Source organism: Lynx rufus, unplaced genomic scaffold (assembly GCF_022079265.1).
Source record: "Lynx rufus isolate CCGP_SWC_20201006 ecotype Redwood Valley unplaced genomic scaffold, mLynRuf1.p SCAF_4, whole genome shotgun sequence".
Lineage (NCBI taxonomy): Eukaryota > Metazoa > Chordata > Mammalia > Carnivora > Felidae > Lynx > Lynx rufus.
This window is the reverse complement of record NW_025814856.1, coordinates 71,392,275-71,409,305: the sequence shown is the minus strand read 5'-3', so window position 1 is coordinate 71,409,305 and position 17,031 is coordinate 71,392,275. Positions and strand designations below refer to the sequence as shown.

At 40.4% G+C, this 17,031-nt stretch overlaps 1 protein-coding gene across 1 annotated transcript in view; it reads left to right on the top strand.

Annotated features, from left to right (window-relative positions):
• Window positions 1-17,031, top strand: part of HECW1 (HECT, C2 and WW domain containing E3 ubiquitin protein ligase 1) — a 240,934-nt gene that overhangs the window by 176,746 nt on the left and 47,157 nt on the right. The window contains exons 15-21 of the mRNA XM_047096449.1: window positions 1,128-1,233; window positions 2,153-2,249; window positions 7,508-7,591; window positions 8,446-8,555; window positions 13,804-13,924; window positions 14,651-14,764; window positions 15,586-15,738. Coding sequence (XP_046952405.1) covers window positions 1,128-1,233; window positions 2,153-2,249; window positions 7,508-7,591; window positions 8,446-8,555; window positions 13,804-13,924; window positions 14,651-14,764; window positions 15,586-15,738 — 785 coding nt within the window. The remainder of the gene's footprint in view (window positions 1-1,127; window positions 1,234-2,152; window positions 2,250-7,507; window positions 7,592-8,445; window positions 8,556-13,803; window positions 13,925-14,650; window positions 14,765-15,585; window positions 15,739-17,031) is intronic.

Sequence of the window (17,031 nt, the reverse complement as noted above, 5' to 3'; positions counted from 1 at the left end):
ACAGCCTCTGTTTAAATAGCTTACCCTTCAAGAGTCCTTTAAGAAACAGAATGTACATGGAATCACAGTAGAAAGTTCATCGCCATGCTCTAGGACTTAGGGGATTTCTGAAATTTAAAATTGAGCTAAATCAATCATCACAAATATCAGTTTTAAGCTGTGCAAGTTCTGTATTCCATGACGTTTTGTCAAAATGCCCATCCAAAACCAAGGTACTGGATGCAGGCTAGCAGCATGAGAGAAGTCAACAAATGCTTTGCAATCAAGCAAATCCTGGTTCTGCCTCTTACAGTTGAAAATTTTGTAAAAACTTAATTTTATCCAATCCTCAGATTTTCTGCTTGTAATATGTGGTTAATAATGCTTATCTTCCAGAATTTTGAGAAAATAAAAAGATACTATGTTAAGGAAGAGTAGCCAGCACAGTGAATGGAACAATAGGCAATTAGCAAAGAACGGCCATCTGAGGGTGACACGTGCTGTTGGAAAGAGCAAGTCCATTCCACATTCAGTTCTGAAGTTCAGTACCAACTCTCACAAATTAAGGTCATAAACCCATCTTTATTGATAGTATTCATGTAGAATTTATTTATGTCTCTTGAACATATTTATGAAGAGAAATGTTCTTTAGTCAGTATGTTAATCTAGTTAACATTTAGGACATTTGGCACAATCACTTTCTTTTTTTTAATTTTTTTTTAACATTTACTTATTTTTGAGACAGAGAGAGACAGAGCATGAACGGGGGGAGGGTTAGAGACAGAGGGAGACACAGAATCTGAAACAGGCTCCAGGGTCTGAGCTGTCAGCACAGAGCCCGACGCGGGGCTCGAACTCACGGAGCGCGAGATCATGACCTGAGCTGAAGTCAGATGCTTAACCGACTGAGCCACCCAGGTGCCCCATGCACAATCACTTTCTTAAAAACCCTAACATAGCACATCAACCATCCTACCTAATCTTTTTTTTAACTTGCTTATTTCAATTCATTTTGAAGATTGTAACTTCATTGCTTTTTAACTTAAGTGATATCTGGGTCTTTTCCCCCTCATATTGGAAAATTAGTATCAAAAGACCATCTGAATTTGATAATATTTCCAATGCTAACAATTTTATTTTGAAATTAGGCTTCAGAAGTCTCTCGAAACAGAGGAGCCTCTTTACTGGCCAGGCCAGGACACAGCCTGGTAGCTGCTATTCGAAGCCAACATCAACATGAGTCATTGCCACTAGGTATGTATCATTCTTTTGGGATCCTGGATACCCAGTCCTTAGCCTTGTTTTTCTTATCACAAGTCCTTTAATATTCAGGATTCTGTATTTTCTTTTTCCTTTCCTATGATAAAATCTACCCCCTACCCTTTGCTTCCATCCCTCCTTTGCCCTTTTTCCCTTTCCCTCCCCTCCTTGATTTGTTCTTCCCTTTTCCCTGTCTCAGTTCTTTTCCAGACTCTCAGCCCCTTCTTTATTCCTTTCAGTGATTTGTTAGCTGAGTACAGGAGAGCATAGTTTAAATGAGGTGATGGATCTTATTGCTATTAGATGCAGTTTGTAATTTAGACCTCTTTTCCCATGTGTGTATGGGGACAAGTAAGTGTAGTCTTCATTCCTAACCTCAGCCACCTCCTTCTAAAACACGTGCCACTTGTATCAAGGGAAATGAGGTAAGAAAGCCCAAATGGATTTGGGTATTTCCATTATGACTACTGGGAAATCAACCATGGCCACAGGTTGTAAGTGTCAAGTGTTCAGAAATGGATTTCTTTGAAGTTACAAAGAATCTTTGGCCATAATAACTATGACAAAATGACCAAGAGAAGTCAGAAGGAAGAGAGTAAAATAGCTGGTGGAAGAATGATTTTATTCTCCTTCACCTATTCACACAGGGGTGAGTTAACACCCCGTTAAGGTCTTAGAATATTAAGGATAATTAACTTAGATCTAGTTCACTTTGGTTTGATCTTTTAGAAATGACAATGTTATTATGTCACAGACAAAGAGCCCTCAAGAGCTTACATTTTTCTGATGAGTGTGCTACCTGCCCTTCGAACTCTTGCATTAATCCTGGTATCAAGTAGCTATTTTCCAACCATTAGAGAAATCATCTCTGGGCTGAAAACTCAACCACAACTTGCACTTTTGTCTGTTTCAGCATATAATGACAAGATTGTGGCATTTCTCCGCCAGCCAAACATTTTTGAAATGCTGCAAGAGCGTCAGCCAAGCCTGGCGAGAAACCACACACTCAGGTAAGGGCTTGTCCCTCACCCTGTAGCTCCAACTAGTCGTCCAGGTGGGACAACATATCTGTGGAGAGAGCATAAAAGCTTATGATGCATTTTGTTCATGCATTTAATTATGTCTTGAATACTCCAACTGAAGGATCCAGGAATTCTAATGTTCTCTGAAGTTCCACAATGTGTTTTTTATTTTATTTTATTTTCTGTGTGTGTGTTTTTTATTTTAGTCATTCTTACAGGTGTGAGGCAATATCTTACTGTGGTGTAATTTGCATTTCTCTAATGATGAGTGATGTTGAGCATCTTTTCATGTGTCTATGGGCCATCTGTATGTCTTCTTTGGAAAAAAATCTATTCATGTCCCCTGACCATTTTTAACTGAATTTTTGGGGGGATTTTTGGTGTTGAGTTGTGCAAATTCTTTATATATTTTGATATTAACACTTTATTGGATGTATCATTTGCAGATATCTTCTCCCATTCACTAGGTTGTCTTTTGTTTTGTTGATGGTTTCCTTCACTGTTCAAAGGCTTTTTATTTTGTGGCAGTCCCAATAGTTTATTTTTGCTTTTGTTTCCCTTGCCAAAGGGGACATATCTAGAAAGATCTTTCTATGACTGATGTCAAAGCAATTACTACCTGTATTCTCTTTTAGGAATTTTATGGTTTCAGATCTCACATTTAGGTCTTTAATCCATTTTAAATGTTTTTATTTTTAAAATATCATTGTTTAATGGTAAACCAAAAACTAGATGAACACATTAGAAAATAAACCAACCAACAAACAAAAAGTATCAAAAATATATGTTCTAACTAGTTAAATCTTACTGTCCATTAATGTCATTGTTGCATGAGTGTCTCTGAAACTGAGTCACTGCATTTAGAAAGGATAGCCACCAAAAGTGATAAAAAGGGAAAATATCCTCCGAACTTAAATCCCACTTTCTCTCCAAGATATCTCAGTATCACTCTGCTTCAGTTGACTACACAGCATTTTGGAAGCTGGCAATGCATGATGGTTAAGTGTGTCCCCTTGGAGTTCGAATTCTTGCTCCAGCTCTTAGGAACCATTGATGGAGACATGTTATTCAGCCCAAATCTGCCCTTAATCTCCTTGGAAACAGGTCACTGTGTGGGCACTGGGGAGATGCTTTTATGGGTATGTGTATAAAGGATCAGGCAAGGTGGGTGGGAATGCAGTCACTGAATGCCTCTGATTCCTTACCTCCCATTTGGTGGTCTTTTGAATCTAGTTGACAACTGTAATACTCTGCCTTGACTTCCTCAGTGAATCACCAACACCTGAAAATAGTCTCTTTGCTATTCAAATTCCTATTAATCATGCCAGAGTGGATCATTCACTGTCCTTCCCCCTCCACACACACCCTCACTGACACCTCTTTCCCTTGTGTTTTACTCTGTGTGAATTACAACCACGTCCTCCCCACTGCCTTGTCTCAACTCCTCCCTCTTTCTCTGTCTCCACACCCAAACATCTGCCTCCTCACTTTCTCTCTTCCAGCTTTTTTTTTTTTAATTCTTCCCTGTCATGGCCTGTGTTTGGGGGCTCAGCATTTCTCTCCTGGATTTTGCAGGAATGTCCTAGAAGATACCGCGTATCTCTCTCACCCTGTTATAACCAGAATTACCTTATTTTGGCAAAGATTAAATTATACTACTACTTCCCTTCAAAAAAAAAAAAAAAAACAACAACAACAACACCTTCCCATTGTGCGTGAAATAAAGTCAGGATTTCAAACACAGTTTCCATGGTCTCCAAAGTCTGGCCCTAACCTAACTCGCCATCCCACACTAGTTTTTTCCTTCTAGAGTCTTCTATCTCCACCAAACAGTCTGTGTCATCTCCTACCTCTGCCCTCTGGGGAGTGGCTTTTCTCTTAAGGACCTCTTAACTCATTTTAAAGGCTCAAACCAAATGCAAAGACTCACTGACCCAGGCAAACTTTAGTATTTCTTTTACCTTGCTTTAACGGCATTCCTTTTTGTACCTCTAGGATATTTTTCCATTATCTCTTATAGTTGTCCATACTGATGTCTCCCTACAATACATAGGTTCCTTAGAGCAGGACCTTCTATTCTTTGCCTTTGTGTCACTCTCCCCTTCAGAACCTAGTCCTCTTTGAAGAGAAGAAGGACTAATTACATTTAGAGTGAATGAAAGATCTTTAGCATGAACAGATGAACTTTCGCACAAGTGATTGTCGTTTCCACTTATGTTCAGCTCTACCCATTTCATTACGTGTCATTTATTTGTGGGCTATTCTCTGACTCACAGTACATCATAATTTAAGGGAATTTCAAGGGATTTTCAGAGGAGTTGTACTACCTGAAAAATTTCTGAGAGCTTGCTGCTCTTGAACATTTTTTATGTTTCTGACTCTACCACTAAGTAATGAGTTTCACAGCTTATTTTTTGGAGGAATTTGATCTCACCAAAGGCACTAGAGTCCCATTTAAGTTATTTTAAAAGTGAAAAGTGTAATCCCCTGTGTAAAAGAGTAAACTGTTTTCAAGGGAAGGGAAGCTATTTTCTGTACTTTTGCATAGTATCACATGAAATAGTGATATTTTTTAAAGGCTTTTTTTAAGACTTTTTTTTAAAGACTTTTAAAAAGACTTTTTAAAGGCTTTGTTGCAGTGCAGAATTGTATAATTATGATTTTCCAGATATGGCGGAACTTGGAATTAGGAGATATTGGAATTGAAAAAATCTTGGCAGTTATTTTGTACAGAAACTAATAACTTCTTTAAGATATGGATTCTTTTAAGGACCTGTAGACCCAAGATGAGAACCCAAATGTCTCATCAAAAACAGAAGGCCCACAACGACTAAGAGGCCATGGATTTAAAAAGGGAGAACAAGAACAAGAAATTGCTCCTCAGGGAATCAGGCTTACAGGAAGCAGGAAGCCAGGCACTAGTTACCATGACTGGGCTTGTGCCTGCCCCTCGATGTGCTGTGAGGGTGCATCAGCTCCATTTTACAGGTCCAGAAGTTGAAAAGAAAACCTCCTTTTCCTATGACACTGACCAAAGGAAGAACCTCCTGCTTCCTCTGTTGTCCCCAAGTGGAGACTGTGACCCTGTTAAGCCATTGCTCATCTCAGGGAGCCATCGATCCACTGTCTTGGGTCCATAAAGTCAGTTGCTGAGTTAAAGGGTAGAGAGTGAGTTATCAGAAAACTGTGTTCAGCAGACAACAGTGAATCATAAGGAAGCCACATGTGGAGAGGCAAGATGGAGCCAGAAAACCCAGAGGTTAATGACATCTGTTCACATTAAGGGACATGGTAGCAGTCCTCATTCATTCATTCCTCTTTCAACTAGTGCTTTTATTGTGCCAGTATTCTGAATCAGGATTGTGCTGGATTTGTGTATGCAGTAGCATAGCAAAACAGACATTGGCCCTACTTCGCATGGTATTTGCAACCTATTGAAGAAGGCAGACGATAGACAAATTTGACTTTTTGTTTTCCTTAAGTCAAATATATAGCTATAGCATGTGTTTAAAGGCCACAAAAGACAAGATCAGAATTCAGTGATAATGATAGAAGAATGTCAAGGATTTCATTTGGATATTAAGCTTTGAGGTCTGTGAAGCCACAAAGGGAGATGTCAAGATTTCAGGAAGGCAGGTGGCTCTACTGAACTGAGCCCTGAGGAGACTTTTGCGCTGGAGTTTTCCTGGTGAGTAAGGGATATATGTTGAAGGAGCAGATGGCCTTCTTGCCTTCAGAGATCTTTCCCAGTTCTAATGGAACTGGAGTTGAGTTCCAGAGGCATTTGGAGGCCCCCCAGACGACTGGGTCTGCATGAAATTTTCATATATGTGACAGAGGATGCAATGTCCTGTGGAGAGCCACTGAAAGTCTCAGAAAACTGTGTTTGGCTGATACATGGATATGCTCCATGTGGGTGGTGAGATAATAAAACTACTTTGCTGCCCTAGTAGAGTTGACCCCCTTTGGATTTCGTTTCCTCAGGGACCCTGGGAACAAAGGGCAATCACTAGAATTTTCTCTCCATTTTTCCTCCAAGCAAGGAGACCAGGGGCTTACCCACATATGGGTACCTAGGGCAACAGGATAATCTGCCCTAGGGACATTGTCATTGGGAGGACATATGAATTGAATAGTCCTTTGTGGGGCTGAAGTCAATTAACCACAAAAGTCTTCCAAACAAGAGGCCTGTGGGGCTGAAGTCAATTAACCACAAAAGTCTTCCAAACAAGAGGTGGTATGAGGATTTAGAGGCCAAAGCTCAGGAACATGGAATCAAGAACATAGGGACCTGGAGGAAGAAACAGGTGGTGGAGGAGGCATGGTGTTTGCACTCTTGGCTAGGTTTCCACATCCTCCCTGCAAAATGATGTGCGGAAACATCTGCTCTATTTTTTTTTCAAACCATTAAAAACCAATTGGTTGTGGCATTTGTAATATTTGAACATTTGTTTTTGTTTTTTTAAATGTTTATGGGGGGGGAGGGGCAGAGCGGGTGTGGGGGGAGAGAATCCCAAACAGGTTCCATGCTATCAGCACAGAGCCTGATGCAGGGCTCAAACTCACGAACTGTGAGATCATGACCTGAGCTGAAATCAAGAGTCTAACACTTAACTGACTGAGCCACCCAGGCACCCCTGTAATATTTGAGTATTTGAATGTCAGAGAAGCAAAGTACAAAGTTCATTTGATCAAAATAAATGTTATTTACCCATAGACTCGGAATAATTTGCCAGGTTATAGTTGGAGGTCATGAAAGAGAGAATGCAAATTGTAATTAAACAGAGAAATTGATGCCTGTGCTCAGACTGACCTAGGAGACTCTGGTATTCTGAACACCAGACCCGCCCTTGCTCAGTGTGGCATTATACATTTTCCAGCAGGCATAAGGTTTCTCAAGAGATTTCCTCTTGTTCTTCCCCCCCATGGCTCCCGAGACACCATGAGCCCATGACAGTCCTCCAGCAGCTCTCTTTATCCATCTTCACTCCTGACTGTCATTGCTATCTGAGGTCCTACCCTTGTTGTGTTCCTCAGCTTCCATCCCTGTGTGAGTCTGAGGAAGGGTGGTCCCTAGTAGAGCATCATGGGAACCTGCAATAGAAACTTAAAATGCCACAAAACTCACTGGACATTAGAAAATTGCTATTCAGCCATATTGTCAGACAAAATGAATCAGAAAGGGATTTATTCCTTAGCTTATGTATTGGTGTGTAATTCTTATTTTCTTTCCCACATTGTTCTAGGGAGAAAATCCATTACATTCGGACTGAGGGTAATCATGGGCTTGAAAAGTTGTCCTGTGATGCAGATCTAGTCATTTTGCTGAGGTAAGGGGCTAAGCCTGAAACCCTTCTGGAAAAGCTGCTCTGGGTAGTTCTCCACTACAGCTATGACTGAAACATTCAACATTTGTTCTAGAGGATTCTAGTGACTGCAACTAAAGTAGGGCCCCACCCTTATACCTGCTGTCCATTGCTTTCTTTACATTTACAACTGGGGTATCAAGAACTGTGTACAGTACTTGATGGAGAATTTATTTTTGTAGTATTAATTAGAGTATAAAATAACTCTGAGAATTTGCATACTGGCTTTTGCCTATCTAAGTGAACCTAAGTGCTTTTGTTGCCTTGTGAGAACTGTAACCACTATCACCCCAATTCATGAACACTCATGGACAGAAAACTAACTTTTTTCCTTCCTTTCTTTTCTTTCTTTCTTTTTCTTCCTCTTCTCCCCCTCTTCTTCTCCCTCCCCTTTCTCCCTCTTCTTCTTCTTCCCCCCTTTGTTTCTTCCCCCTTCCTCCTCCCTCTCCTCCTCTCCCTCTTCTTTTCCTCTTTTCTTCACCCGTTCCTCCCCTTCCTTCTTCCTCCCCCTCCTCCCCTTTTTCCCTTCCTTCCTCTTCCCCCTCCTCCTCCTCGCCCTTCTCCTCCCCCCTCCTCCTTCCTCCTCCTCCCCTTCTCCTTCCTCCTCCTCCCCTTCTCCTTCCTCCTCCTCCCCCTCTTCCTCCTCCCCCCTCCTCCTCCCCCTCCTCCCCCTCCTCTCCTCCTCCCCCTCCTTCTTCTTCTTCTTCTTCTTCTTCTTCTTCTTCTTCTTCTTCTTCTTCCCCCCTGCTCTTCCTGCTTCTCCTCCTTCTCCTTTACCATTTCCTTCTCTTTCTCCTTCTTCTTTTCTCACTGTGCAGTCTCTTTGAAGAAGAGATTATGTCCTACGTCCCACTGCAGACTGCCTTTCATCCCGGGTACAGCTTCTCTCCCCGCTGTTCACCCTGTTCCTCACCTCAGAACTCCCCAGGTAACTTGAATATTTGGCATTCTGTATCCTGTAGAGACATCTGTGTTTCCAGATGAAGAGGAAAAAAGGTGATTGTATATACATCCTCTTTCCCTTCCTCCCTTTCAATTTTCTGATTGAAAGCACACTGTCACATTGGGTGTTGACAAATTGCTGGCTGTTTTTGTAATGCCCCCAAGCTACAATGCATTCTACATTTTTAAATAATTTGAAAATGTTTTTACAAAAACAGTATTTCATGACATGTGAAAATTATATGAAATTCAAATTTCAGTGTCTATAAATAGAATTTAATTGGACCCCAGCCACACCTATTTATTTATGTATTTTCTATAACAACTTTCATACTACAACAGCAGAGCTGAGTGGTAGCAATGAGACCAGATGGCCATGAAAATATTTACTATCTGGCCCTTCACAGAAAAAGTCTGCTGACCCCTGTTCTAAATTACTATTATATTCCAAAGGTACTCTGCAAGTACTTAGAAGGGAAGAGCCCTTTCTGAAACATTCTGCCTTATGAGTCTGAATGTTATTAGATACCAATTTTAGTAACTTTGTGTTAACGTGTAAAGGAATTACTAGGTGATATGGTTACTAGGGACCACCGTTATGTACCCACGAAGCTGTCTGTCAAAGAGTTTTCTTACATGTGAAATTGTTCCCCTACAGTTTTCTTTATGTACTAGGATTAATTTACTCATATCACAGAAATTCGTTATAGGTAATTTCTGTTCCGAATGAGGAAATGTATACTGAACTGTTTGGTGAAAATAAAGAAGCTTTTGTTCCTGGGTTCATCCAGATAATTAGTGTAAGTCAAATTCATACTCCCAAATGGGGTCCAGACACTGGAAAGCTTTTCCTCACTTGTTTGATTGCAATACCACCTTGTTCTAAGTCTTGAGGATAAACCCAAATTTCTTTTCATAACTTTAAAAGTAAAGGGATATAGATATATAGATAAATGTAAAGGGATTTAGTTTCAAAAACCTAGTAAGGGGGGCACCTGGGTGGCAAGGTTGGTTATGCATCTAACTCTTGATTTGGGCTCAGGTCATGACCTCATGGTCATAAGATCAAGCCCCACATCGAGCTCCTCACTGGGCCTGGAGCCTGCTTGAGATTCTCTCTGTCCTTCTCCTTCTAACCTGCACCTACGCATGCACATTCTCTCTCCTTCTCTTTCTCTGTCTCTCTCTCTCTCTCAAAAAAAAAAAAAAAAGAAAGAAAAGAAAAAAAAACTAGTAGATTCCTATCTCACAACTTCTAGAGTCAGAATCTGAGCTTGGCTTTTGAAACCAGTGGAGAAACTCACAAGAAATACAGAATTTAGCAGTGTGCTCAGTCCCTCAGAAGGGATGTCTCACTCAGCATCACTCAGTACTGCCATAGGTTTCTAAAACTAGAATATCTTTTAGTTTGCCTCTTCCAACTCATGTCACTCAGAAATGTCTCTTAGAGTTTATTAATTGCTAAAATCTGTTTCTAAGTCAGTGTCTCCTTGTCAATTCCTCCAAACCAGTGCACCAATGACATTGCTGAGGAAATGCCCAATGTGTGCTGCCTCTGACATACAACATAATTGAGATGCCATGGCCTGGGAAAAGGAGGACAAAGAGCTTTTCCAGAGCCAGCGTCAGGACAGTCAAATGTTCCCATGCACACAGGATGACTTACTTTTGGGAAGCAGAGCCTTCCGTTTGCGGGGACCATCATCTGCATGATGATCTGCCATTTTCTTATAGAGATTGTTCCAGCCTGATAAAGTATCTGCACTTTGGTTGAAACATTTGACACTACAGTATGCTTTTAACATCATTGCATGGGGGAGATATCATATTACAAATAGAAAAATAATAGAGAATAAAGAGTTAATTGCTAAATGAGAATTACTTGTATGACTTTTATAAAAGGAATCAAGCTTCCTAATGAGGCGTTACTAATACCATGAATCCAAACAATCATTCAATTCATTTTAATTCTTTATTATCCTAGCTCTGATCATGAGGTTCTAGATTACGCAATCCAAAAATTTTGATGTTAAATTTTGTAATTCTCATTTTTCTAGACTTTCATGAAATTTATCTGGGTGCTACGGAGATAGCAAATCATAGATATTTATGCCAAAGTAATTTGTAAAGCATAAATGATTAGAAAAATACATCATGGGCAGTGGTAATACCAGAAGCATAAAAATCATATTATAAAATATACTGTAATCTACTGGACAGAAAATGATACTTGCACCTACAGACTTGTATTCTAGTTCTACCTGTAGCCTGAAACCTGGCATTTCACTGAGGATACATCTTTTCAAGTGATGGCTGTTGGTTCCCTCACACTTCAGTTGCTGGGGAGCCCAAAGGTGGGGCTGGTGCCCTTCATGTTTCCCTGCTTGTACCATTCAGGTGTCTCTCCCCCCACCCCCAGTTGCTGTCATCTACCAGCCTTTTTCTTATTCCCAAAGACTATGGTACCTGTCTCATAGTCTCCCTCTCCTTCACTGAGTCCTTCCATCATCCTGAATGACTTCAACATCCACAAGGATACCCATTCATTTCCCTGGCCTTCTGGTTTCTGGAACTCTGGTCTGGAATGACCTTCCCCTTCCCCACCACAACCGCTTGTTCCCACAGTCACCTTCCCACCCTTGTTGTCATCTCTAAAATCACTGACTCAAGCATCCTGTTCCCGTCCAACACACTTATTCAACTGCTCTCCCCGTTACTGTCCTTTGCCTTCATCAGGACCTCTAGTTCATGCACACCTCTCCCCTCCCTTCTGTCCTTCCCTTATCTGGCATAGATTCCATGGTTCATTATTTCAGTAACATCTCTGCCAGTGATATAAATTCCATGGTCCCCTTTTTTTTTTTTTTTTTTTTGCAGAACTGTGCCCCTAGACAAGTGTACTATCTGCATCTTCTACATCTGTGCTCAGGCGTTCTTGATCAAATTCACCTGACAGGGCAGATTATAAATTATAAGTTAGTCATCTCTCACTTCACATGGACCTTGAATACCCAAAAGAAAACTCTGCCACATTTCCTTTGTAAACTTCTCCACTGCAATCTCAAGTGTTTATGCTCCCCTCAAACCTCCAACCCTCTGTGTCTCTCCTAGCAAATATGTCCCTTCTCCCTTCACTGAGAAAATTGAAGCCATTAGATAAACATTTTCTCAAATGCCTGCTACCAATCCTGCAAGCTTACAAAGCCTGCCTCTCCTTCTGCTCCACACCTGTGCATTAGAGAAGGTGTCTTCACTAAGGTCACCATGACATCTGGGCACACAGTTCACTGGGTAATTCTCACATTTAACACTAAGCCACATTTGACATTATTGACTGCTCTCCCTCCTAAGTCACCTCTTCAGTTAGTTTCTGTGACACTACTGTATGCATTTCATCTACTACTTTGGCCACCTTTTCAAACTCATCCTTCACTTCCTACCATGCTCAAGACTCAGTCCCAGGTTTCTTCTCTTCTCTCTCAACCTATATCTCTTTCCAATCATCCATTCAAAGATAATGCCATCAAAGGCCAAGCTCATTATCTCCCCTACAGATCTGTTCTTCTTCCATTGTTCCCCTCTCAATGACTGTCACTGCAGTCCCTTCAATTACAAAATCTGAAGCCCACCTCTCCCTCACTACCTATGTCCAGTTCATTGCCTCCTAAACACACCTCCAGTCTGTCTACTTCTCACCTCCACTGACACCACCCTAGTCCAATTTAAGCTCTCTAAATCCACCTTATCCCTCTCATTTATTTTTGCCTCTACTTCAGAAAGACTGATGCTTTCATAACTCTAGTCTCATCATGTCAGCCCTCATGCAATGGCTGCCTATTGTGCTTAGCATTAAACAAAACTGTTTAACAAAGTAGACTTTATCCTGTTTGGTCATCTCCTGCCCACCTCTCAACGCTTGTGTTGCATCACTCTGGTCCTTATACCCTATGGTCCAGATAAACTGGAGCACCACTTTCCATTCTGCTGCAGTACCTTTGCACATGCTGATCCTCTACCTAGATTGCTCCTTTCCCAGCTCATCTCTTGTCTCAGTTCAATAGAGGCCTTTCCTAACTAGTTTAGTCTAATTCATGCTTACTTGTTCTTCAGCTATTTCTTAGGAAAGCCTTCCTGAACTTGTCCAGAGGGCAAGTTCTCAAAGAACATGATCTCAAAGAACTGAGTTCCATTCCTTCATGAGCAGCAGTCATCTCAACTTGTAATTATATTCTCATTCCTGTGAGTTTGTTGGTATCAGTCTTCTTTAGAATATAAATTCAATACCTGGAATATAATAAGTAGTAATTAAAGGGGCTTCAATAACTAATAAATAGTTGTTAATAATATAACTATTAATTATATAATTCTATATAATTATAACATACATTGTAATTATATATTATTATATATAATATATGATTATATGTAATAATATACAATTATATGACTATTAATATTATATTAACAATATAACTAATAAATAATACCTGTTTATAAGTAATAACTATTAAATATAACTATTTATTTGTTATTGAAGGGGCAAGCTGTATTTCTATCCATCTGTAAAACTTGGAAAAGAATGCTATTTTTTCCACTCCTTATTTTCATTAAAAAGTGTATAAAGATAATAAAACATTTACAAAGATCCTGAATGATATAAAAACTCTCTTCTATATAGAGTGAATGACTTATTGTTGTTGCTGTTGTTATTATTATTATTATTATTATAAATGTTTCTTCTATGATGCAAGGTAATCTAATTCAAATTCCTAAATGCTCTGGGCCCTACTGGACACCTATGTTTAATTTAGGATCAATATAGTTAGAGAAGTATGACATACAAATGTATTACAGTCTGACTTGCCTCATCATAGTTACAGTCACTTCTTATAGTATAGAAACTTACAAGAAAAATTGAGACTAGTTTGATTTATGTTGTTTTAGATTATTTAAGTACAATTAAGCCAATAGATATGCTAATCAAGGTATTTTTAAGAGAAATACAACTTGAAATGGAGTGCAAGACTTAAATGTTTATTGTCATCAGAATTCCTTTATCTCTTTAATATTTTTTCCATTTATTATAAAAGTAACTGAAAGAGTAATGGAAATCAAGGGAAACTTCTTTGAGAAGAAAAATATGAAGACATAGGAATGTGCCTCTGGTTGGCCCTTCTTCTAACATTGCTTCACGTATCAGTGATGGCCTTCAGACCATGTGCTTCTCTCTGCAGGTTTACAGAGAGCCAGTGCAAGAGCCCCTTCACCCTACCGGAGAGACTTCGAGGCCAAGCTCCGCAATTTCTACCGAAAACTGGAAGCCAAAGGATTTGGTCAGGGTCCAGGGAAAATTAAGTGAGTGCTCCCGTGCTTATTCCTGAATTCAGAAGCTAGATTTTTCTATCCTTTTCTCCCCCATAACCTTTGTGATTCTTTTTGGAGATTGGATTCCGTGGTGTGGTAATATTTATGTTCATGTAAAGGAGGAAAGAAAAAAAGTTGGGAAGAAAGAAGAAAGGAAGTTAAATTGGAAGAGAAGTAGAAAGAAAGGAAAGAGAAGAGAAGGAGGGAGAGAAAAATCAGATTTCGGGCAAAGACATATATATAAAATTAATGATAAACCTTTTCAGAAAACAAAGAATCTTGAACTGAATAAAATAATGTGTATTTCCTTTTACTTATTTTGGGGACAAATTTAACTCATTGATCAAATCCATGGATTCTATAGCTTTGTAATTGCAGTCTAAGTGAATAGTTGTATTTTTCCCCTCTAGGTTTATTATTTTTATCTTTAAAATATGAGTCTAAACTGAGGTATCCAACTTAAGAGATTCTTTTTGGAATTCATCAAAAAGAATCCTAAAAGTAGTCCAGTATGATGGAATACATCCAATTATAAAAGTGTACATGTTGTCCTTGTGCTCCCAATGTTTTGCAAAGAGCATTAAAATAAGTCCATTGTTGAACTGATGGAATCTGCACCTTGTTGGAGAGGCAGGGCACCCACAGCTCACCTAGAACACCCTCCAACATCAGAGCTTGGAGCCACCACTCACCGCCCACATGGCTTCTTCTTCCCAGGCTCATCATTCGTCGGGACCACTTGTTAGAAGGAACCTTCAATCAGGTGATGGCCTATTCCCGGAAGGAGCTTCAGCGAAACAAACTCTACGTTACCTTTGTTGGAGAGGAGGGGTGAGGCACCAGCAGTTTTATGCAGACACCTCACTCAATGTGGGCAGGCCAGAGCCACCATATCTTGGTTATTTTGCTCAGGAAAGAGCAGGATGGCTCTTAGCTTTGCCCCAAGGTGATTCTGATCATGTCCTTCCAGGAGGTCTTTCTCTCTCCAGGTATTGCCAAGCTTTAGATTTCATGTTCTTCAAAAGCCTAAGATTATTGACATGTGCTAGAGTCTGAGGTTATACCCTTATACTGTGCATGAGCCAAAAATACAGACTTAAGCTGTTGGATCTTCACTTTTTCAGGTGGCATACACTTCTGAATATCTGATCACAGAGCTCCTCCTCCTAGAACACTCATACACCACTACATACCAACTTTTTCATAGCATTTCAGTGATTTCATAGAAAACCATCTCAACAGTGGAGGATCAGCCTACCTAGGAGGGTATATCAAAACAAACTGGGAAGTTCTTTCAGTTCATACACATGCACTATCACGGGAAATTCTTTTATGCCTCTCACAACAAAGTCCTTCTTTTTAATGGACCAGCTGTGTGGTGTATACAATAGGTGTTATATGATTGAAAAAAAGGTTAAGAAATACTGCCCTAAGGGTTTATTCATGGACATCTAGTAAGCAACATCCCTACCAATTACTGCATCCTCACTTTCTACAGCAAGTTATGCTTCCACAGGGATCCACTGTAAAGAACAGAGGCTGCTCTCTGCTTTCCCTGCACTGAGTCTGAAAGAACACACTAGAACCTGGATAGAAACAGGCCCCCACCTCCCGCATGTAACGAACTTCCCGGGCCTCTGCTTCCTTTGCAGTCTGGACTACAGTGGTCCTTCGCGAGAGTTCTTCTTCCTTTTGTCTCAGGAGCTCTTCAACCCTTACTACGGACTCTTTGAGTACTCTGCAAATGATACCTACACGGTGCAGATCAGCCCCATGTCGGCATTTGTGGAAAACCATCTTGAATGGTAAGATCTGGAAGGCTGACTTTCTGTGCTTGTAAGTTCTGGTCTTTCCTGGTCAGGAGTCAGTAGGATTGTATTTCTTGAGCAGCACTATTTCTTGTTTAGAGCAGAGGGCCAGATCTTATGAGGGGTGATGAGAGTGAACAGCAAAGCCCTAGAAGGAAGACTGTTAATTTTCACCCAGAACATGAAATAAATTACTAAAGACACTGCAAATTTACTATCAATTGCAAATGGATGTAAAATCCAGTAATTGCCTTCTGAGGAAACCCTAAGGTAAGTAGACACAGTTGAATGTTGAAATTTTTACTAAATATTGAAAACTCTACTAAAATCATTAGTCCTCGGTGGAGGCTTCTTAGAGGTGTTTGTGGGTTTGAATTCTTTTTACTTTGGACCAGAGGTTTTAGCACTGTGGACATCAGCTTCTGCATCTTACTGGGAAATAAGGCTGTTGGGCCAGGTGCTCTCTGAGCATCCTCCTGACTTGAAAATCCAATCTCTCTTTTGTTCTCTTTTATTGAGGCATATTACCACTTAGATGTGTAAGAAGATAAGCATCAGTCAACACAATGCAATTCTGTGGGTGAGATACCTCAGATATGGGTATTAGAAGTCTCCAAAAAGCCACATAGGACATCTAGGTTGCAAGCTTTTTCCTGCTATGGCACCACCACACCTGGATTGAAAATTACCCCCACTCTCACTGCAGGTGCTCCTGCTGTTAAGAGGGAAATGAGTCCTGGAAACTGCAGATGTGGGTTCTTATCTGGCATTGCTTGTTTATCATGTGTTGCAGCAGCTACTGGCAAAGGGAACTCCTGGGGTGATATGTGGCCTCCTGGGCTCAGAGCCCTGATCCCCGCATTTTGGTTTACAACATCCAAATAACCCACCTCTGCTGAAGCTTCCAGCTATTGCACACGTCCTCTCTCTCCAAAAACTCTGAGCTCTGAAGTTCTTGAGCTGAGGCAGCATTGTGTCTACATCAAGTGTTTGACATAAGGGAAGAACCAAAGGTTGCCCTTTGTTGCTCCTTTTCCTGTAATTTATCAATGAGTGGATGTTGAAGTCTGTGAGGCAGAAACACAGAGACAGGGCCGGTGGAGCAGGCAAGTGGCCCTTAAGGGGACTTATGACCCTGACAATTGAATGCCAGCTCTGACTTAGGTCATATCAGGCAGGGTTCATTCCAACAGTAGAGAGTGCTGTAGTGCCCGTGGCACAAGAGTACCTACATACACAGATTATACCGTGAGCATGAAATTTAAGATGGTGCCTTAGAAGTCATGAATG